This window comes from Geotrypetes seraphini, chromosome 4, assembly GCF_902459505.1.
Source record: "Geotrypetes seraphini chromosome 4, aGeoSer1.1, whole genome shotgun sequence".
NCBI classification, from domain to species: Eukaryota; Metazoa; Chordata; class Amphibia; order Gymnophiona; family Dermophiidae; genus Geotrypetes; species Geotrypetes seraphini.
In genome coordinates, this window is record NC_047087.1 from 540,558 (window position 1) to 564,957 (window position 24,400).

The 24,400-nt window shown below is 47.0% G+C and overlaps 1 protein-coding gene across 2 annotated transcripts in view; it reads right to left on the reverse strand.

Annotated features, from left to right (window-relative positions):
• The window catches only part of KARS1 (lysyl-tRNA synthetase 1), a 204,518-nt gene that overhangs the window by 82,794 nt on the left and 97,324 nt on the right, over positions 1–24,400 (reverse strand). For both annotated transcript variants that reach the window (XM_033942265.1, XM_033942263.1), the window contains 2 exons: positions 4,461–4,586; positions 2,116–2,235 (listed from right to left, as the gene is read on the reverse strand). In XM_033942265.1, the coding sequence (XP_033798156.1) occupies positions 2,116–2,235; positions 4,461–4,586 (246 nt within the window). The remainder of the gene's footprint in view (positions 1–2,115; positions 2,236–4,460; positions 4,587–24,400) is intronic.

Sequence of the window (24,400 nt, forward strand, 5' to 3'; positions counted from 1 at the left end):
TGCGAACGGAGGGATCATCTGCTAGATCTCAGGAGCCACACAAATCCTGCTCACGAAGGTCAGCTAGGTTAGCCACATCAGTGGATGCCCCTGAGGCATCCTGAGAAAGTGGGATGGAAAGAGATACAGACTCAATGGCAAGCATCGTCCATCTCCGTTCCGGGGTCCCTGTCTGAGAGCACAGGGACAGACTAGCGTCCAGTAGAAGCGAAGAACCAGCAGGTTGTGTTGGCTTCTGAGGAGGACCCACAGGCATGGACATTTTAACCAAAAATGCCTGATATATCATATTAACATATTCCGGGGTGGGGTGGCAAGAAATTCTCCACCCCCCCCCCCCCCCCCCAGCAAGGGCCGCTCTGTTTGCCTCAGATTTGGAGTGCTTAGAAGATTTGAGACTTTTCACCAGAACTGTGCTTGCGTTTCAGCGAAATGCTGCAATCACCCTTCTGAGGGTCTCCAGGTGCGATTCTTGCGGCGCATGAAGCAATAGATCCAAGAAGGACCTCTTCAGAGGTGAAAGGCACCAAATCAGTGTACAGCTTGCCTCCCTCACGTGCTGTGGTGTACATGGAACATGTCAGCAAATCCAACAGCCATCCGCCGCAAACAATGCATGAATCCATGCCATCATGTCCTGAGGAGACCATCTGAGAAGTTTGGAGAAAAATCGAAGCTTCTATTTATAAAAAATATTCATTTAAAAAGTTTAGAAAAAAATCCAAGATCCTAAAATAGCCCGGAAAAACATAGGGAACCCTGGAAAATGGCGATTTTGTGAGTTTTGAGGTGGGGGTGGTTAAGGCATGCAGGGAAACCCCCCAGAAACCCCTTTTTAGGACCCCCCAAAAATCGCTAAACCAGGCAGGCAAACAGCTATTCACTGTACTCTGTGCTGTAAGGAAGAAATGGCAGTCAAACTGAACACAGTATGCAGGGAGATCTCAAGCCTCAGGAAGCTGGAAAACTGGATTTCAAGTCTTCTGACTGCCTCACCTGCCCGGTCACCCCAGTCAGTGATTTCCAAGACCTCCAGATTACACAGGGAAGGTACGCAGTCCGGTCCCGATCCCGGGTGCACCTCCAAGGAACCGCGCAGCCTGCGCTCTACCCACTAGCGGACGAACCCGGAGTGAGCTAGCTCCCAATCCCGGAGTCCCAATCTGAGGTGCAGGCTGTCCGGGGGCTTACTGCAGTAGCAGGTAACCCACCCCCAAAGGCAGACTTTACTCAAAAGTCTGCGATCTCCTGCCGAAAGGATGTCCCCGCAGGGTATTTCCATAACTCAAGGGCAAACCTGTGAAAAGGGAGCAAAATAATACACTAAATTTAGGAAATGAAACACGAGCAGAAGAGAAGAGCTCCTACAGCTTGGCTTATAGGAATACAAAACTGGTATCCAGGGAGCATGCTCCAGGAGATTAGCACAGTAGGAGGGGCTCAATTTCTATTAATTGAAGTTCCTACAGCCTCTGGCAGCAGGGAATGACTATTTCCCACCAGTTCCCAGCATAAAGTGGGATTGTAGAAGAATGCTTGGCTCAATGATCTGTGTTCATTTATTTTTCCTACTTACTGCTGTGCTTTGTCACTTTCCCTTAACATAATCATTCATATCTATCTGCCAATTCCAGACTTCATTCCTTTCATCTAGCTGACCCCTATGCCTGGAATAATTTGATTTGATATGCAAGTACGTAATTTGTTATACTGTGTCTCTGAAGTGTTTTGAACGATAAATGTAAATTTTGTATGTTAATATGTAACTCGCCCTGGTTAAGGGCGGGTGAGAAATAAACAAACCAGAGTTTGTCCGTCAAGCCCCTTCCCTTGTTTAAAAGCAGTCTGAAAACCCACCTTCTTGATATAGCTTTCAATCCTTAACCCTACTCCACTGCCCTCCAACCCAGTCAGCTGATTAACTGTTCCCCTTAACTGTATCCATGACATCTTGTTTGTCTGTCTTGCTTGTTTAGATTGTAAGCTTTTTCGAACAGGGACTGTTTTCTTACTCTTTATGACTCTGTACAGCGCTGCGTGCGTCTAGTAGCGCTATAGAAATAATTAATCGTAGTAGTAGTAACTCACTCTTACTCTTTCCCCCTCTCTACTTACCTTATGGTAAAGTTCAGGCGCAATTCTCATGTAAAGATTCATGTTCAGCTCATTGTGGTAAGTAATAAAGGGCTTCGCCACAGCACCTCCAGGGATAATATTCATCATTGGAGTTTCAATCTGATGAAGAACAAAATCAATAGAAAATGACAGCAATGAAGCAAAGATGATCTCCACAGCAGCAGAAATGTTAATGGCATACACCAGAAGGGGCAGGATAGATTTCAGGGCCAGGGCCCACACACGCCTTTGCTCTCAGAAGGGGCAGGATAGATTTCAGGAACAGGGCCCACACACGCCTTTGCTCTCAGAAGGGGCAGGATAGATTTCAGGAACAGGGCCCACACACGCCTTTGCTCTCAGAAGGGGCAGGATAGATTTCAGGAACAGGGCCCACACACGCCTTTGCTCTCAGAAGGGGCAGGATAGATTTCAGGAACAGGGCCCACACACGCCTTTGCTCTCAGAAGGGGCAGGATAGATTTCAGGAACAGGGCCCACACACGCCTTTGCTCTCAGAAGGGGCAGGATAGATTTCAGGAACAGGGCCCACACACGCCTTTGCTCTCAGAAGGGGCAGGATAGATTTCAGGAACAGGGCCCACACACGCCTTTGCTCTCAGAAGGGGCAGGATAGATATCAGGAACAGGGCCCACACACGCCTTTGCTCTCAGAAGGGGCAGGATAGATTTCAGGAACAGGGCCCACACACGCCTTTGCTCTCAGAAGGGGCAGGATAGATTTCAGGAACAGGGCCCACACACGCCTTTGCTCTCAGAAGGGGCAGGATAGATTTCAGGAACAGGGCCCACACACGCCTTTGCTCTCAGAAGGGGCAGGATAGATTTCAGGAACAGGGCCCACACACGCCTTTGCTCTCAGAAGGGGCAGGATAGATTTCAGGAACAGGGCCCACACACGCCTTTGCTCTCAGAAGGGGCAGGATAGATTTCAGGAACAGGGCCCACACACGCCTTTGCTCTCAGAAGGGGCAGGATAGATTTCAGGAACAGGGCCCACACACGCCTTTGCTCTCAGAAGGGGCAGGATAGATTTCAGGAACAGGGCCCACACACGCCTTTGCTCTCAGAAGGGGCAGGACAGATTTCAGGAACAGGGCCCACACACGCCTTTGCTCTCAGAAGGGGCAGGATAGATTTCAGGAACAGGGCCCACACACGCCTTTGCTCTCAGAAGGGGCAGGATAGATTTCAGGAACAGGGCCCACACACGCCTTTGCTCTCAGAAGGGGCAGGATAGATTTCAGGAACAGGGCCCACACACACCTTTGCTCTCGGAAGGGGCAGGACAGATTTCAGAACAGGGCCCACACACGCCTTTGCTCTCAGAAGGGGCAGGACAGATTTCAGGGCCAGGGCTCACACACGCCTTTGCTCTCGGAAGGGGCAGGATAGATTTCAGGAACAGGGCTCACACACGCCTTTGCTCTCGGAAGGGGCAGGACAGATTTCAGAACAGGGCCCACACACGCCTTTGCTCTCAGAAGGGGCAGGATAGATTTCAGAACAGGGCTCACACACGCCTTTGCTCTCAGAAGGGGCAGGATAGATTTCAGGAACAGGGCCCACACACGCCTTTGCTCTCGGAAGGGGCAGGATAGATTTCAGGGCCAGGGCCCACACACGCCTTTGCTCTCGGAAGGGGCAGGATAGATTTCAGGAACAGGGCCCACACACGCCTTTGCTCTCAGAAGGGGCAGGATAGATTTCAGGAACAGGGCCCACACACGCCTTTGCTCTCAGAAGGGGCAGGATAGATTTCAGGAACAGGGCCCACACACACCTTTGCTCTCAGAAGGGGCAGGATAGATTTCAGGAATAGGGCCCACACACACCTTTGCTCTCAGAAGGGGCAGGATAGATTTCAGGAACAGGGCCCACACACGCCTTTGCTCTCAGAAGGGGCAGGATAGATTTCAGGAACAGGGCCCACACACGCCTTTGCTCTCAGAAGGGGCAGGATAGATTTCAGGAACAGGGCCCACACACGCCTTTGCTCTCAGAAGGGGCAGGATAGATTTCAGGAACAGGGCCCAAATGCCTTTGCTCTCAGAAGGGACAGAACAAATTTCAGGAACAGGGCCCACACACGCCTTTGCTCTCAAAAGGAAGACAGCTCTAACGCTTCCCTGCCTGATGTACTCATGTCATGGCCATAGAGCATTGACTTATAACATAAAAGAAATATTAAAATGATATAGATCTTTAATATACAGAATATAAAAATAATATTAATAATCTATATTTATACCGTGCCCTTTTTCTGTAAAGTTATATAATGGGGACCAAAAGCTTGTGAGACAGGCCTGGCAAATTAACTTCACCTCAAGAAATCCAAGCTCATCAAAGAACCGGCGCATATAAGTGATTACTTTGGAACGGATGATGAACTTCTGACGCACATAGTCATTCAAAATCAAATCCAGATACCTTTGACGAAATCGGGTTTCCTGAAAAATAAAACACACATATTCAGACATTCCTGGACAAAAATTACAAATTAAATCTGGAAAAGTTCCTCCTCAACTCCTGCCATGTGCTCCTCCAGCAGCACCAGATATCCCCAGGAAGGGTCAGATATGGTAAAAGCTACTCACTCTGGACCAGAAGAGCAACAACAGACTGAGATCCTGTTTGTTTATACAAGAAAAGAAGGACTTATAAATGTCCAACAGAAATGTTTCTAGTCTCCAAAGAAAAGACAATCACTTCTCCAGGAGAACCAGCTCAGAGAGACAAAATAAAGAGGCTAAGAGGCTGGCAGCCCATGGAGGATTTATTTGTAAAAATAGTGCTAACATTCAAAAAGGTGTCGATTCTACATAGCGGATCCCTAAATGGCAGAGGATGGAAACCAAGCCCTAAGGCCAAGATTCTATAAATGATGCCTAGCCGATCTTAATTGTTTAAAAAGCTTAATTTGCACCAATATTTGGCAATTAACAGCTCATAATTGATGTTAATTGTAATTACATTACATTACATTAGGGATTTCTATTCCGCCATTACCTTGCGGTTCAAGGCGGATTACAAAAGGTTAATTAAAAAAGTAGAGTTACAATGATTAGCTAGAGAGGTAAGTTGTAGATCTTATAAACATTTAACGTGTTGTTGTGGGTGAGGTGGTTTGAAAAGAATTAATAGGTGGTCGCAGTGGAGGTTCTTTTGTTATTTTTAGTGCGGTAATGGGTAGGTCTAATGTCAGTTTTAGAGTTGCTAAGAGGTCGTGATGTTATTGCTGCTTCAGGAATTTCTTGAAAAGTATGGTTTTTATTTCCTTCTGAACGTCCTATAGTCTGGGGTGGTCATCAGAAGGTTGGAGATCTGGTTGTCCAGTCTTGCGGCTCGAGTGGCTAGTAGGCCGTCGTGTAGTTTTGTTCTTTTGACTTCCTTGATTGGGGGGGGTATGAATGGGGAGTGCGTTTTTCTGTGTCTGGTAGTGGGTGCTTGGATGAGGCGATTGTTCAAGTATGATGGGCTGTCTCCGTGTAGGGTTTTAAATAATATGCAGTAGAATTTGAATTGGATTGTAGAATATGCAGTAGAATAATGAATTGGATGGTAGGCCTACCACTAGTTCAAAGCGCCTACAAGAAAGAAGGCATGGTTAGAGGGCATATCATGGGCATCTTTTTCATCTAGGCATAGACACATTCATTTAGGCCAAGAAAACCCTGGCTGGTGATAGAGATGAGAACATGCGCAGAATAAATGCAAAAACAAACACACCCTCCCAAAACACAACAGCGGGAGAAATATTCAATCTATCCCGCTGCCAACCAACACCCCTCCCTTCAGCGCAAGAGATGCCCACTCTCCCACTGCCAAGCGACACCCACCCCCAGCAGTGGGAGTGATGTCCATTCTCTTCTTCTGCATCACAACAGCCCCCCCTGCCTCCAACCCTTCTCCCCTGTACCTTTAATTAGATGGCTGACTGGAGGGATACCTACTCCCTCTGGTCAGCTGGCCCATCTCTTCCAAAATGGGCCTTCCCCTCACCGCTGCATCCGGGAGGGCCTGAGGCTCTGATTGGCCCAGGTTGTTTAACACCCCTCCCATAGGAGGGGCCTTATACAACCTGGGCCAGAGCCTCAGGTCCATCTCCGGATGAATCCGGAAAGGGGCTGCTTTGATTGGCCTCTGATACCCCATAAGAGAGGCCTTAGGCATCCGGGCCAATCAGAGCATTAGGCCCCTTCCCAGATGCACCGAAGAGGGGTACACTCATTTTGAAAGAGGCAGGACAGCTGGCCGGAGGGAGCAGGCATCCCTCCGGTCAGCCATCTAATTAAAGGTACAGGGGAGAGGAGTCTGAGGCAGGGGGGGTTGTGATGCCACGGGAGAGAATGGGCATCTCTCCTGCTGCAATGAAGGGGTGTTGTGTGGCAGCAGGAGAGAATGGGTCTCTCTCTCATTGCTGGGGTTTAAAACAGTGCTGCCGGGGTTTTAAACAGTGCTGTCACTGTACCGGCACCCCTGGACCAGTCACTGATTTTTGTCGACAAAAGCCAATGCCATTGTTAGAAAATGATTCGGCAATTTGTAACAGAGTAGACACTGAGGAGGGAGTGGAAAACATGAAAAGGAGTTGCAAAAGTTAGAGGAATGGTCTAATATCTGGCAACTAAAATTCAATGCAAAGAAGTGCAGAATAATGCATTTTGGGATTAGAAATCGGAAGGAGACATATGTCCTGGGAGGTGAAAGGATAATATGCACGAATGGGGAGAGGACATTGGGGTGATAGTGTCCGAAGATCTAAAGGCAAAGAAACAGTGTGTCAAGGCGGTGGCTGTTGCCTGATGATGCTAGGCTGTATAGAGAGAGGCATAACCAGTAGAAGAAAGAAGGTGTTGATGACCTTGTACAGGTCGATAGCGAGGCCCCACTTGGAGTATTGTGTTCAGCATATGTGATTGTTTATCGGGACGGCGCTCGTTTAAAATTGCCTGCCTGCTGTGCTGCACCAGAATACCCCTTCACAATCCTCCATTGCCTCCAAGCCCTCCTACCACTGCCTGTGGGCGGCGCCCTACCGGCACTCTGCCTTCGTGCCAACCCCAAGGAGTGTTTGCCCAACGGCTACAGCAAGATATGGACCAACCCCAAACTCCTCCGTGGAGAGCAACGAACATGTCCCCGTCCAGTGGCTCCTCGATGAGCACCCCCTCCTGATTGCTACCTAAATCCGGCCGATGACCTGCACAAGCCCGTCCCTGTCTACTCCTACTTCTCCCTTCCCCGCTTCTTCAAGAACATCCACTGCCCTCTCCGGCCGCCTGCTCAGCGCAGAGGACTCCCCTTCCTCCTCCACCAGCAGTTATACGGGGACCCCGAAATAGGTACAGCTTGAGGAATGAATTGTCTGCATTGCCATTATTTTCTATGGGGAAATGTGCTTTGATATACAAGATTAAACACAAATGCAAGGGAGGCAATACAGTTACCATGGGTGACTTCAATTATCTGGGGATAGATTGGAACCTACGCACGTCCAGCTGCAGTAGGGAGACCAAACTCCTGGATGCTGTAGGCGACTGATTCCTGGAACAAATTGTCAAAGAAAATACGAGAGGAAATGCAATTCTGGACTTAATTTTAAATGGACTACGAGGACTGTCACAAGGTATAAGAACATAAGAATTGCTGCTGCTGGGTCAGACCAGTGGTCCATCCTGCCTGGTAGTCCTCTCACGCAGGAGCCCCCAGGTCAAAGACCAGTGTTCTAAATGAGTCCAGCCTCACCTGCATATGTCCTAGTTTAGCAGGAACTTGTCCAGCTTAGTCTTGAAACCCTGGAGGGTGTTTTCCCCTACAACAGATTCCAGAAGAGAGTTCCAGCTCTCCACCCTCTCTGGGTGAAGAAGAACTTCCTTACGTTTGTACGGAATCTATCCCCTTTCAACTTTAGAGAGTGACCTCTCGTTCTCCCTACCTTGGAGAGTGTGAACAGTCTTGTCTTTATCTACTAAATCTATTCCCTCCAGTATTTTGAATGTTTCGATCATGTCTTCTCTCAGTCTCCTCTTTTCAAGGGAGAAGAAGCCCTGTTTCTCCAATCTCTCACTGTACGGCAACTCCTCCAGCCCCTTAACCATTTTAGTCGCTCTTCTCTGGACCCTTTCAAATAGTACCGTGTCCTTCTTCATGTACGGTGACCAGTGCTGGATGCAGTACTCCAGGTGAGGGCGCACCATGGCCTGGTACAACGGCATGATAACTTTCTCTGATCCGTTCATGATCACCTTCTTTATCATTCCTAGCATTCTGTTTGCCCTTTTTGCCGCCGCAGCACATTGTGCAAACGGCTTCATCGACTTGTCGATGAGTACTCCCAAGTCTCTTTCCTGGGGGGTCTCTCCAAGTACTGCCCCAGACATCCTGTATTCGTGCATGAGATTTTTGTTACCGACATGTATCACTTTGCACTTATCCACATTGAACCTTATTTGTCATGTCGATGCCAATTTCTCGAGCTTGATTATGTCACTTTGTAGATCTTTAGTATTAACTGACCGAAAGGTGAAAACCTATGTTAGAATGTTCAAATTACAAATTCTTCAAAATACCATATAATATAGAACTCTCTGATAATAAAATGCAAAATAATACCTTAAGAGAGAAAAGATCTCAAAACACCCCTGGAGTCCAGTCAATAGAAGGAAACCAATTTTGGGGTTAGGGTATCATCATTGATCATAATCTCTGTGGGAAAGCACAGTTACTTACCGTAACAGGTATTATCCAGGGACAGCAGGCAGATATTCTTGACTGATGGGTGACGGCACCGACGGAGCCCCGGTACGGACAATTTTAGAGTGATTGCACTCTAAGAACTTGGAAAGTTCCAGTAGGCCACACTGCGAACGCGCGAGTGCCTTCCCGCCCGACGGAGGCGCGCGGTCCCCCAGTTAGGATAAGCCAGCTAAGAAGCCAACCCGGGGAGGTGGGAGGGACGCAAGAATATCTGCCTGCTGTCCCTGGATAATACCTGTTACGGTAAGTAACTGTGCTTTATCCCAGGACAAGCAGGCAGCATATTCTTGACTGATGGGTGACCTCCAAGCTAACAAAAAGAGGGATGGAGGGAAGGTTGGCCATTAGGAAAACAAATGTTGCAAAACAGATTGGCCGAAGTGTCCATCCCGTCTGGAGAAAGCATCCAGACAATAATGAGATGTAAAAGTATGAACTGAGGACCAAGTAGCAGCCTTGCAGATTTCCTCAATAGGAGTGGAACGGAGGAAAGCTACAGATGCTGCCATAGCTCTAACTCTATGGGCCATGACAGAACCTTCCAGTGTCAGTCCGGACTGAGCATAACAGAATGAAATGCACGCTGCAAGCCAATTGGACAACGTGCGTTTAGAAACAGGATGTCCCAATTTATTCGGATCAAAGGACAGAAAGAGTTGGGGAGTTGATCTGTGGGGCTTAGTACGCTCCAAATAGTAAGCTAAAGCCCGCTTACAGTCTAAAGTATGTAAAGCCTGTTCTCCAGAATGAGAATGAGGTTTTGGAAAGAATACAGGCAGAACAATTGATTGGTTGAGATGAAATTCAGAGACAACCTTAGGGAGAAACTTTGGATGGGTACGCAGAACCACCTTGTCGTGATGAAAGACTGTAAAAGGAGGATCCGCAATTAGTGCATGCAGCTCACTGACCCTCCTGGCAGAGGTAAGAGCAATAAGGAACACCACTTTCCAAGTGAGAAACTTGAAAGGAGCTGTAGCTAAAGGTTCAAACGGAGGCTTCATTAAGGCGGAAAGAACCACATTGAGATCCCAGACAACAGGAGGAGGCTTAAGAGGTGGTTTCACATTGAAAAGACCCCGCATGAATCTGGAAACCAAAGGATGAGCTGAGAGAAGTTTACCATGAACTGGCTCATGAAAAGCAGCAATAGCGCTGAGGTGGACTCTGATGGAAGTAGACTTGAGACCAGAGTCAGACAAAGAAAGAAGATAATCTAATAAGGTCTCCACTGCAAGGTAAGTGGGATCATGATGATGAAGAAGACACCAAGAAGAAAACCGTGTCCACTTCTGATGGTAACATTGAAGAGTGGCAGGTTTCCTGGAGGCATCCAGAATAGAACGAACGGGCTGAGACAAGAGTATCATTTGAAGTCAGCCCGAGAGATACCAACCTGTCAGGTGCAGAGACTGGAGGTTGGGATGCAGAAGGGTCTCCTGATGCTGTGTAAGCAGAGAAGGAAACAATGGAAGAAGAATAGGCTCCCTGGAATTGAGTTGAAGTAGAAGGGAGAACCAATGTTGCCTGGGCCACCGTGGAGCAATTAGAATCTTGGTGGCTTGTTCCCTCTTGAGCTTGAACATGAGCGGCAGAGGAGGGAAAGCATACAGGAACAGATTGGACCAATCCAGAAGAAATGCATCCGCTGCCAGACGGTGAGGAGAGTAGAGTCTGGAGCAAAAGAGGGGCAGCTGATGATTGTGAGGAGCTGCAAAGAGGTCTACTTGAGGAGTGCCCCAATGAGCAAAAATGGACTGGAGAGTCAAAGGATCGAGAGTCCACTCGTGAGGCTGGAGAATCCTGCTGAGATTTTCCACTAAGGAATTCTGCTCTCCCTGAATGTAGACAGCCTTCAGGAATAATTGGTGATCTGTCGCCCAAGACCAAATCTTCTGGGCTTTCTGACACAAGAGGCGAGAGCCTGTCCCACCCTGTTTGTTGATGTAGTACATTGTAACTTGATTGTCTGTGTACAGTAGGAGAACTTGAGGGAAGAGAAAATGTTGGAAAGCCTTGAGTGCATAAAACATCGCTCTGAGTTCCAGGAAATTGATGTGATGCTTCTTTTCCTGGACTGTCCAAAGGCCTTGAGTTTGGAACTCGTTCAAATGAGCTCCCCAGGCATAAGGGGAGGCATCGGTGGTGATGACTAGTTGATGAGGAGGTAGATGGAACAGAAGACCTCTGGAGAGATTTGAGGATATCAACCACCATTGTAGAGATTGACGAAGAGATGATGTCACAAATATGTGTCGTGAGCAAGGATCCGTCGCTTGGGACCACTGGGTAACTAGGGTCCATTGAGGAGTGCGCAGGTGAAGACGTGCGAAGGGTGTGACATGAACTGTCGAGGCCATGTGACCCAAGAGTATCATCATTTGCTTGGCAGGGATGGAACGTTGTGGAAGCACCTGCTGACATAGATTGAAGAGTTTGAAGACGGTTGGACGGCAGGAACACTCTCATGAGGACTGTGTCCAGGACCGCTCCAATGAATTGAAGTCTCTGAGTGGGGATGAGATGAGATTTGGGTAGATTGATCTCGAACCCCAGAAGTTGTAGAAACAGGATGGTCTGGTTGGTGGCAAGGAGCACTGTCTGAGAGGAAGTGGCTTTGATTAACCAGTCGTCCAGGTAAGGAAAGACCTGAAGGTGGTGAGAGCGTAGAAAAGCAGTGACCACAATCAGACATTTGGTGAACATTCTTGGGGAGGAGGCAAGACCGAAGGGTAACACCTTGTACTGGTAATGACAGTGATTGATCATGAAGCGGAGGTACTGTCTGGAGACCAGATTGACCGGAATGTGGGTGTATGCCTCTTTGAGATCGAGGGAGCATAGCCAGTCGCCTTGAGTGAGAAGAGGGTAAAGAGTGGCTAGAGAAAGCATTCTGAATTTTTCCTTGACCAAGCATTTGTTGAGATCGCGAAGATCTAAAATTGGTTTGAGATCCCCTGTTTTTTTGGGGACGAGGAAGTAACGGGAGTAGAATCCCTGCCCCCTTTGATCTAGAGTAGAGCGAAAACAGAAAAGTTCCAAAGAAGTGTTGGTAAATGCTGAAGTACCCCTGAAAAGATCATTAATGTGGCGCATACCACAACCAACAGTCAAATAACGAAGATTCAATAAACCCAATCCACCCCTGTACCACGGAGCCACGGCCCTCTTATAAGGCAGACGAGGCTGCTTCCCAGACCAAAGGAATCTCTGAACCAAGCGTACCAGATGTCTCTCATCTCGAGAAGACAAATAAAGAGGAAGGACCTGGAAGACATATAGCCAACAGGGGACAATAAACATATTATAAAGGTGCACCCGGCCTAAGAGTGAAAAAGGAAGAGTTCCCCATAGCTGTAATTTATTCTGAAGGGCCTGGAACAACGGTTCCACATTCAAGCGATACAAATTAGACAAGTCTTGAGGAATAAAGACCCCCAAGTATTTCAAGGTAGAGTCCGCCCAACAAAAGGGGAAAGCACCCCTCCACCGGGAACACAGCTCAGGTGGGAAAGGTAAGGCCAAGGACTTATCCAAATTAAGAGACAGACCAGAATAAAAGCCAAATTCGGAAATGAGATCCAACGCAATCGGTAAGGAATCTTCAGGCCTAGTGAGAATCAAAAACATATCATCCACAAATGCCAACGTCTTCAACTCAATCCCATCAATGCGAAGGCCCCTCACTTCCGCAAATCCCCGAAGGGTACATAGCAAAGGTTCTAAAGAAAGAAGAAACAACAAGGGAGAAAGAGAGCAACCCTGTTGGGTTCCACGAAGAATAGGGAAAGAATCCGTGCGGGTCCCGTTGATGAGAAGTGAAGCCCGCGGATTAGAGTAAAGAAAACATATAGCATCAAGGTAGAAACCCCCCAAATCAACATGTTCTAGGGTGTGAAACAAGAAGGACCAATGGACACTATCAAACGCTTTAGAGGCATCAAGGCTGACAAACAGAGCCGGAATCTGATGAGAATGACAATGGGCAAGGGCAAAGAGAACCTTACGGACATTACAGACGGATTGACGCCCCCGGACAAATCCAACTTGATCCTCATGAATAAGTGCAGGAAGATGTGGAGCAAGACGATCAGCCAACATGCGGGCAAAAAGCTTGAGATCCACATTGATCAAGGAGATGGGACGATAAGATCCCGGGGAATCAGCCTCCTTGCTGAGCGATAGCAGCGTTAAAGTAAGCCAACAAAGGGCCACAAAGATGAGGAGAAAGAAGTCGGTAAAAGTCACCTGAAAAGCCATCCGGACCCAGGGCTTTATCAGAATGAAGAGTTTTAATAGCAGATTCTAATTAAGCCGCCCTAAAGGGGCTATTAAGAGAAGAAACTACGGCGTCCTGCAGGTGAGGAAGACCAGAGGACTGAATATAGTCCATCAACAATTCCGAGGAAACTTCATCGGGAGCAGCATATAACCGGCTAAAAAAGTCAAAGAGCACTCCAGAAATATCAGCCGTTTTGGTCACCACCCCCCTATTCGGGGTCCGAAGAGACAAGATCGGTTTTCTATTAGCCTCAACTTTAACCAAGCGGGCCATGAGATGCCCAGGTTTATTGCCAAAACGTTGAAAGCGGTGTTTATGAAAAGCCAGCCACCGTTGGGAACGAGAATGAAGCAACGAATTTAAAGCCTCCTGGGTAGACAAATAGCATTCTCGAGTCTCCTGTGAGGGAGTCAAATTAAAAGACCGCTTAGCCACTCGTAGAGCCCGCTCTAAATTAATAATTCCTTTATTGATACACTTGTTACGAGCACTCAGAAAAGAAATAATGCGTCCCCGAAGCACCGTCTTACCCGCCTCCCAAAACAAAATAGGATCATCCAAATGGGGAGCATTGTTAGTAGAATAGTCCTCCCATTGGGCCTGCAAAAAGGTATGAAATTCCTTGTCTTTAGCAAGGTAGGCGGGAAATCGCCAAAATGGAGTCCGATTATATTCGGAATCCAGAGAAATATCAACCCAAATCGGAGTACGGTCAGAAATATTCAGGGGGCCAATCTCAGCCGATTGAACAAAGGGGAACAATGTCGAGGACAGAAAAATATGGTCTATCCGGGACCATGTCCCATGGGCCCGAGAAAGATGCGTATAATCAGGAACTTCAGGATGTAAAAGATGCCAAGGATCTATCACAGAAAGAGTATCACAAAAATCAGAAAGAAGACGACCCTTAGCCCCCAAAGAAGCAACAGAGGTACCGGACTTACCCAAGTCCGGACGCAGTACCAAATTAAAATCGCCCAAGATGAGAAGCGGGTCCCCAGAAAAACGAGAGCATAGCTGAAGCAAACATTGTAAAAATGCGGATTCCCCCGAGTTGGGGCCATAAGCCACAAGCAAGAGATAAGATCGAGCACCCAATGTGAGGCGCAAAAGCAAAGATCTCCCATCAGGGGCCTTGTCCAAAACCTGCACCCCAAGAGGCGAAGATTTTCGGACCAACACCGCAACCCCACCATGGCGGCCCTGAGAGGAAGCATAATAAACCTCCCCCACCCAGGAGCGGGCCAATTTAAGATGTTCCACATCAGTCAGGCAAGTTTCCTGTAAACAAGCAATATTTGAGCGATAGCGCTGCAAAGCAGCCAAAATTTTGGACCGCTTAATTGGGGATGTAATGCCCCCTACATTCCAAGTCAAGATAGAAACAGCTCAGAAAAGGCAAAGGAAAAAAGGGTAGACTACCCCAGGGGCCCAGCCACCCCCCAGAGCAGTAATGCCAAACGAACAGCAAAACCTGAAAGAAAAAACGTGAGTAATGTGAATTCAGATAAGTCATACCGAAGGAGGACCCCCCACCCTCACAAACACAACCCACCCGAACCCCACGGGCCGCATCATGGTGGAAGAAGATATCTTCCTTCTCAAGAGTCCCACGGCAACTAGGGGGCATCCGTGGAAAATCAGGGGAGGGAAACTGCACGGTGACACCAGGAAATTCTTTTTCACTTAAAGGGTGGTTGATCGCTGGAATAGTCTTCCACTTCAGGTCACTGAGGCCAGCAGCATGCCTGATTTTAAGGCCAAATGGGATAGACACGTAGGTTCTATTCACAGAGTTAGGTAGGGGAGGGTCATTGCGGTGGGCAGACTAGATGGGGCGTGGCCCTTATCTGCCATCTATTTCTATGTTTCTATGTAACCCAAACCCTACCTCTTCCCGGCCTTCCCAGACCCCCCAAAGACCCCCACCACAATCACACCCCAGCCAACAGACTCGGAGTGTGGAGGAAACCACGTAAAGATGTAACAAGGGCCCCCAGTCCCCCCCACCCCACTCACCCCCTTAAACATAGCAAAGCAAATGTCCCTCACACTCGTACACAAAAGTCCAGTCACTCACCATCCACCCCCCACCCCCCCTCAAACTCCCAGCACAAAGCAGTAACTAAAGGGCAAAGGTCATACACTGCTCTAGGAAGCAGCAAACATTACTGCCCAGCCAATGATGGACACGAAAACTTGCACTCGCCCTCCCGTCAAGGTTCCACACACCCAACCACCAAACTAGCCATTCCAGCTCAAAACGAACTCAGATGCAGAACCCCACTCACACTAAGAGCCAGAACTCCCCACGAGTAATGCAGTCCCAGTCATACAACCCAAACAAACCCCCAACCACAAGCAAAACCCCCCCAAACATAGCACAGATACCCCTAACAGAGTCTTCAAGAGACAAACAGTGTAAGGAAGGCATACAAAGTCATCATAAAGTCCCAGGCCTCCCGAGAGCAGGCCCTCCCGGCATAGCAGCGAAAGATGTCCATGTCCACCGAAGCACATCACTGCCCCCCAGACACCGGGAGAGAGGGAAAACTCAACTGGGGGCCGAAGGCCAAAACACAGTCAGATCCAAACTGAGATCTCCCCCAATAAACCAGCTCTCAATAATCCACGGAGAGGGGACTATCGCAAGAGGAAAACAGCAACAATGACACCTGGATCCTCAAGGGGCCGAGGAAGGGCCATATTCCCCGGAAGGGCCTCTTGGTATGCCCGCACCTCTCCTGCCAGCTCAGCACTGCCAGTCGGGTCCAACCCCGGCACAAGAGGGGGGGGGGGAAGAACCCCTACAAGGGGGCCAAAGGTCAAAGGTCAAAACTCGAGCCATAGCCAACAAGAAGGCCCCCCCCCCAAGAAAAGGCCTGTAACCATCCATGATGGAGGGACAACATTAAGAAGGAAAGTGCAGCAAGGAAGACAAAATCCTCAGGAAGCAGAGGAAGTGCCAGCCTCCACCGGAAAGGCATCCAAGTATGCCTGCGCGTCCTCCGCCGAGGTGTAGCTCTTCCACCCGGTAGCCGTCCAGATTCTCAATAGTGCAGGATAGTTAAGCTGGAAGCGCTGTTTGCGCTCGAATAAGGCAGAGCAAACCCTGGAAAACCTTCACTCCTGTAAGGCAGGGGAATAGTCCTGGAACAAGCGGACCGGAGCCTCTTTGTATGTGAGCGTGTTGCGATTCTTCCGATAGGTGCTCATCAATTCCGCTTTATGCACTGAATTAAGGACTTTGAAGATAGTGACCCTCGCACGGGTATGGTCCTCAGCTCGCCTGCCAAGGTGGTGAGCGCGCTCCAGTCGTAAGGGCCCCATCCCAGCAGGGAGCGGCAGTGCTGCCTGAAGCCAGGACTCCAGAGCGGGGAGCAATCGAGAATTCAGAAGCCACCTCAGGCAGCCCAATCAGACGCAAATTGTTGTGTCTCGAACGGTTTTCCAGGTCTTCAATTTTATTCTCCTGGCGCCGAAGCTGAGCTTTGAGGGAGGTAAGGTCCGCAGTAGAAACGGAGTGGGCCTCTTCCACGTGGGCGACTCGGGTCTCCAGCTCCCCGGTGCGGCGGGTGGTGTCCGTGAGAAGAGATTCCAAGGAGGAGAGCTGGGTGGAAAGCTGATCAAAGCAAGCATCCAGAGCCCGCACCACCGAGGCAGACAATGCCTCTATGTGAGCCGCCGATAAGGGGAGCGCGGAACCCGCTTCGGCTGCCACCGCCATCTTGGTATCAGCCCACAAGGCTCTCACCTCCCGATCCTTTGAAGCGCGGCTCTCCTTCCCACTCATAACCGGGCTACTAGATTGGAGATAGTGTTCCATACAGTGCAAAGGCAAAATACCATCGGAAAAAGTAGATTCGAGAGTAGGCTAGGCGCAGAGGGCCCCGGGGCCCCAGAGCACGAGCAACGCATATCTTGCTCAGCTCAGCACATCACGTGACTCCCTCTTCAACATATTTATAAAGAACCTGGAAATTGGTACAAATGAGGTGATTAAATTTGTGGTCGATACAAAGTTATTCAGAGTAGTGAGGACACAGAAGGATTGCGAAGACCTACAACGAGATATAAACACATTCAAGGAATGGGCCTCGAAATGGCAAATGAGGTTCAACGTGAATAAGTGCTAAATAAACATTGAAAGAATGCACCCGCAATTCTAAGACCAAAAACTAATTTTTAAACTTAAAACTAATTAAAAAGCAGGGCAGAGCCAACGAACGTGAAAAAAACAAACTTGTACCCTTACAAAATAATAAAAGGCTACCAAATACCCGATACTGCTGCTATCAACCCACCACAAAAACAAGCAGACACCGGCTACAAAGGAAGGAAAGAAAAGAAGAAACTTACTGAATTATGCTTTGAGAAAAACGCCACCATTCACAAGTGCATATGGCGAAAAAGAAACAGCCACAAATACATATATTGCAGAAATTGAACGTCAGGTGTTCGATCAAGTGTATTACACTCTTCTTGCTAGGGACCCTACTGAGGTTTCAAGGTTTAGTTAGCCCTATGCAACTCACTATGGCCGGTATGGGTTTTTGTTTGCTGGGTTTGGTAATTGTATATTTAAAGGCATTCACGCATAGGACTCACTGGCTATGTTTTGGCAGGTTCATTTATTTGATCCTCAGCTGAAGTTTTAAAAAGTGTTTTATATTATGATTTCCACACATTTGGATATGTTTTTAATGCTATGAGCAGTGTTCTCCCCAGGGCCTTTCCGGCTAATTTAGATGACCGCCCGGCGAATCTTGCTGCTGCCGCCGATGCTCCTTCCCGGGCTGACTCGCCAGCAAAAATTTTGTTTGACACCTGCCTTTTTTTTTTTTTTTTTTGCCAGCATGCTTTTACTTGCTTTGGGAGAAAGTAGGCAGGATCTGGCAATGACAAAGTTTGGGTCTTCCTCATTGCCGGGTCCTGCCTACTTTCTGTTTCCACGAAGGCAGGACCCGGCAGTGAGGAAGGCCCAAAGCAAGTAAAAGCAGCAAGTTGTAAGCTTCCCTTCGTGGCTCTAACGTGTGCATGTCGGCTTCCCTTCTCTTCCCTCCAAAACCAGAAGTTACATCCCGTGGGGGGGAGAGAAGAGAAGGGAAGACGGCATGCACACGTTAGAGTCCTGGAGGGAAACTTACAACTTGCTGCTTTTACTTGCTTCGGGCCTTCCTCGCTGCCAGGTCTTGCCTTCACGGAAACAGAAAGTAGGCAGGACCAGGCAACAAGGAAGGCCTGAAGCAAGTAAAAGCAGCAAGTTGTAAGCTTCCTTCCATCGCTGTCCTATGAAAGATAGGTCAGCGATGGAGGGAAGCTTACAACTTGCCTAGCGACTCTGCCGACTGGTGTGTGAGCTGGGAAGAGAAATGCTGCTGCTGCACCGAATGGGGGAGGGGAGGGGGAAGAGAAATGTTCTGATGCTGCACCCACTTTTGGGGGGAAGGGAAGAGAAATGTTGCTGCACCCAATTTTTTGGGGGGAGAGGGAAGAGAAAAACTGCTGCTGCACCCAATTGGGGAGGGGAAGAGAAGTGCTGCTGCTGCACCCAATTGGGGAGGGGGAGGGGGAAGAGAAGTGCTGCTGCAGCAGCACTCAATGGGGAGAGAGAGGGGAGAAGGAAGACCAGGGAAAGGAGAGGAGAGGCAAGAGATGCCAAGACCATGGGAGGGAGGGAAAGAAAAGGAGCTACCAGATCATGGAGGGGGGAGAGATGTCAGCGCATATGGGGGGAGGGGGAGGAGGGAGATGCCAGGGCATGGGGGGAGAGAAGGGAAGGAGATAGAGATGCCAGACCATGGGGTGGAGAGGGAAGGAAGGAAGGAAAGGATAAGAGAGATGTCAGAGCATAGGGGAGAGGGTGAAGCTGAAATGAATCATGTACAAAGGAGAGAAAGGGTACAGGATATACATTTTATTGAAGGGACATATAAAGAGGGAAGATGCTATATGGAACAGAGAGAGGGTGGACACTGGATGGAAAGGGCAGAGAGGGTGGACAGTGGATGCAAGGAGCAGAGAGAGGGTGGACAGTAGATGGAAGGGATAGAGAGAGAGAGAGAGAGAGAAAAAGGGCAGAGGCTGGGTGGAAGGGACAAAGAGAGGACAGATGTTGCATGGAAGGGAGCAAGGACAAACGCCTGAATAGAAAGAAGAGAGCGAAGAGATGATTAAAACAGAAACGACAAAAGGTAGGAAAAAAATGTTTTTGTTGCTTTACGTAGAATCAAGTAGTATTGTAACTGTATTGATTAAAGTTTATAAATAGGAAATGTAAATTAGGCAGGTTTTTTGGGACTAAACCCCTTTCCTCAGGTCAGGTCAGGACAGGCTACCATAACAGCAGGGGTGCCCAAATGGTCGATCGCGATCAACCAGTAGATCTCAAAGGCAATGTAAGTTGATCGCGTTGCCTTAGCAATTTTTTCCTTCCTGCCTCCCCGAGCTAGGCCAGGCATGTACAAGCGCCAGACTCACAAGACTTCACCTCCAATGGCAATTTTGACGTCGGATAGGAAGTTCTGGGCCAGCCAATCGCTGCCTGGCTGGCCTGGAACTTCCTCTCCGATTATAGAATTGATGTCAGAGGTGAAATCTTGCGAGTCCGGTGCTTGTACGTGCCTGGCCTGGCTAAATCGGCATGTGGCTAAGGGAGTAGGGAAAGAATTAGTGGAGAAAGCGGCGCGATGGCTTGGGACGGAGGCAGGGGGAGAGAGAGAGAAAGAAAGACAGAAATAAAGAGGGGGGCATGGGGATAGAGAAAGACAGGCAGGCAGGGGGGAGAGAGAAAGAAAGAGAGACAGAATGAAAAGGGGAGGGGCAGAAAGAAAGAAATATTGGATTTACAGTCAGAAGAAGGAAGTACAACCAGAGACTCATACAATCAGCAGACAAAAAGGTAGGAAAAATTATTTTTATTTTCAATTTAGTGATCAAAATGTGTCCATTTTGAGAATTTATATCTGCTGTCTATATTTTGCACTATGGCCCCCTTTTACTAAACCGCAATAGCGGTTTTTAGCGCAGGGAGCCTATGAGCATCGAGAGCAGCTCACGGCATTCAGCTCAGGGCATTCAGCATCTCCCTGCGCTAAAAACCACTATTGTGGTTTAGTAAAAAGGGAGAGGATATATTTGTCTATTTTTGTATAGTTGTTCCTGAGGTGACATTGCATAAAGTCATCTGCCTTGACCTCTTTGAAAATCCACGGAATATAAATGATAATTAACATTTTCTCTGCGTACAGTGTGCTTTGTATTTTTTAAAATTTTATTGTTGGTAGATTTTATTGTTGGGGGAGAGTGTGGCGCGGTGGTTAAAGCTACAGCCTCAGCACCCTGAGGTTGTGGGTTCAAACCCACGCTGCTCCTTGTGACCCTGGGCAAGTCACTTAATCCCCCCATTGCCCCAGGTATGATAGATAGATTGTGAGCCCATCGGGACAGAGAGGGAAAATTGCTTGAATACCTGAATGTAAACCGTTCTGAGCTCCTCTGGGAGAACGGTATAGAAAATTGAATAAAATAAAAATAAAATTTTGACTTGGTCATTTTAAAAGTAGCTCGCAAGCCCAAAAAGTGTGGGCACTCCTGCTGTAGAGCCATTTCTTGTATGACTGGATGAGCTATATTTATCTTTTTTTTTTTTTTAGTTGTTTAAATTCATGCAGAAATAAATGGCTAGATTGAACCTAATGACTTCATTAACGCCTTTCCCTTTTTTAAGAGGGCAAATATCTAATTATTCCCTTCTAGAATTGGATACTTTTTAAATTTAGTAAAAATATTCTGGCACAAGTGTCAAACCTTAAAAAAGGAAGTCATATTGAGCATTGGAAAATAATAATAATTAACTAATAAAACTAGTACACATTTAGGGCTCCTTTTACTAAGTTGCGATAGTGGTTTTAGCGTGCGTTTAGCATGCGCAGAATTGCCACGCACGCTAGACACTAACATCAGCATTGAGCTGGCATTAGTTTTCCCGCATAGCACGGGAGTTTGCGTCGCTAAAAATGCTAGCGCATCTTAGTAAAAGATGGGGCTAATTTTCCCCACCACCAAATTTCCCCATCCCGCCCCACCCGGCTCCTTTTTCAAGCCACCTGGCTGGAAAAAATTTCTGGGGAGAACACTGTACGAGTGTTTCTTTTTAAACTATTAGTGCAAGATTGGATGGATCATCGGATGTGAACTCTTTGACTCTAACATAGACTTGTGAGGTATGTTTTGGTTATTTGTAACTGATGATATAGAATATCTCTTTCCCATACATACCTTTTTGGGGGGCTAGGTTTTTATTTTGGGCTAGATCCTTATTTAACATGTTTTTATGTTGCACGATTGGTTATTATCAGCTTTTTATAGGAGATATATTTTTATAGTTTTTATATATATTCATTCATGTTTTTTAAAAAAATGTAGAAGCATTGACCTACATTGTTTTTTATCTTCTGCTACCAAATATATGTTTACAATAACTTTGTATGTTTAGTTAGGATGCATTTTTATGAAATTTTAATGTGATGTGTATGTGATGGTGAATTTTTTATGATATGTTATGAACATTTTTTTATGATATGTTATTTTTGGATATGTGATTAATATGTCTTTTTTATGAATTTTTCTTTTGTCCTTTCTATTTTTCTTTTTGGTAGTATGGTATATTCCTTTTTAACCGATAGACTGTTTTTTGATATTTTCATATTACATTATTAATTTTCATGGTTATGTATTATGCTTGTTATTAATATGTATGTCTATGATTGTAGACTCCTGAGGCAGGCCCTTTGGGCCGAAACATGTACATGTCGACTTGTTGAATGTTTCATTGAAGAAATAAAGGGTGTTTGTGAAATATTTTGAGTTCACTAGTCTTCTTTGGACTTTTCCACTCCTTCGCGTCTGCGGAACATACATACATACATCCAATTTTATATATATAGATTATTTATCCATAGAAATGCTTTTTGACAAGTCTTCTCCACCTACTTACCATCAGCCTGTACAGATGCATTAAACACCTCCTTTACTTCCGCTATTATGCCTATATCCCCCCAGTGTTGATCTGGCTCTGGACACTGCATTACATATAATTTCTGATTATGTTGAGGCACCCAATGCCTTGCTCCTCATCAAAGCACAACAGCTTCTCACTTCCTTCCTCAGATTTCTGCACCCATATACATGGCTCTGCATCTTTTTTGCATCAAATCTTTCAAAAAGGTGCAATCATGCATTGGAGCAGAAATCTGAGGAACAGGACATGATTATGGGAATGAGGAATAAGAGAAAAAGATTGGTGAGAAGCCAATGTGGATCAACCACATTGTGATGATGTCTACGTTTCAATGACAGGGAAATATGGCCTGAGGAAGAAGTCCATGTGGATCAACCAAAAGAGACCTTATGATTATGGGGACCCCAACAACTGATAGGAAGACAATTGGTAGGATCCTACTACAAATTGTTGTCCCCAGTTGTCCTACACCTACCAATTATCCTATCCTGTCAAAACGCCTTGCCATCACCTGATCACGGCAAGGGAATCACCAATCAGCTGAGTCGACAGGACTCCCAGAAATCAGGGCTTCAGGGAGTCCTGTAGGCTCAGCTGATTGAGGATTCCCCTGCCACAATCAGCTGAACTGGCAGGGAGATCCGTAATTCCTCTCTCCCTCACACCCACTGATCCAACAAATCTCCTCCAAAGAGAGCCCCCTTCTGTTGAGCCTGATGCCCCCCACATACATCCCCAACATCCCCCGACAACCCTCCATACTCCCTCTAACATCCCCTCACAACTAGCAGGGAGATTCCCTGATTCTTCTCTCCCTCCCTCTCACCCACCAATCTTCAATATCCCCCAACACCTCCTGACATCCCCCCCCCACTCCCGACATCCCCCCCCACACACCTTTTGATGAAAAATCAGGAGGGAAGCTCATTCCTCTTCAAATGGCAGCCCTTCTCCCTCTCAGTGCATCCCAAGAATCACAATTTTGAGTCAATCAGGGCCTTAGGCCTCTCCCAGTGCAGGCCTTAGGCTTTGGGGAGTCTGTCAGCATAGCTATTGCTAGCAATCAGCATTTTTGGTTGCCCTAACCAATGTCAGCAAAGGCCTATGGGAAATCATATCAATCTGACTCTGAGATGTGGATGCAGATAGACCCTAAGTACTCATGCACAGAATTCACATACAGAAAGCATCCAGGCAGACTGTTTCAAACAGCCCTAATTAAATCATGCTTAAAAGGTATCAAACGAACTTGCAGCTAAGAGGGGCGAAGAGGTGCTAAGAAGATGTGTTAATGTCTGACAGCTTAGGATATACAATGGATCCAGGTGCACAGTCATTGTCAGAGGCATACTGGAAATTACATGCGACTTCAGTCTATTCTTCTCTAGTCTAGCACACTTCATTCAGCTTCCTGGTCAGTGAAACTAACTATTGTTTCAGATAGTATACTAAGGATGGGGATGCTTAACTTCAATAGATTCTATTGAAGTTCAATAGATTCTATATTTAGAATAAGTTTCCAAGCTATAAAAGGCTCCTCTTGCATCACCCTTCTCTCTTGATCTATCTCTGGAACCTGAAGCTGGGAACATCACCCCCCACCTTTCTCTCTATACCTCTCTGTCCTCACAGCACCTATTCTCTCTCATTCACAAGAGCAAAGAAGCATTCTCTGTAATTATAAAACTTATCTCTCTCTCTCTATCTCTTGCTTTCTATTTCTGGAACTTTGCTCTCTCCTTAATTGTAATGTTTATGAATCTTACTTTTCTGTAAGCCTATTTCTATAATATATTCTTTATGCCATCACCTCTGGCTGTGTTTCTTATTTGATTCTACTCCTGGTGAATCTTCTGTGAAGGTATTGAACTCGGGACCTGGCGTTTGTAAAGGCGCCTCACATAACCCCTACAACCTTACATTGGGGGACCGCTACCATCCTGGTATATAAGAATAAAGTTATTATTATTATTATTATTATTACACGCTACAATCCTTACAGAGTCCTGCTGGATCAACTGATTGGGGATTCCCCCGTTGCGATCAGCTGATGGCAAGCCGTTCTGACAGGGTAGTACAAATTGGTAGTAAGATCCTACCAATTGTCTTAGACCCGTGATTATTATGACTAAATTTCACGGACAGGAAATACGGCCTGGGAAAGAGGACAGGTAAACAACATGGTCCATAGTAAAGAATAT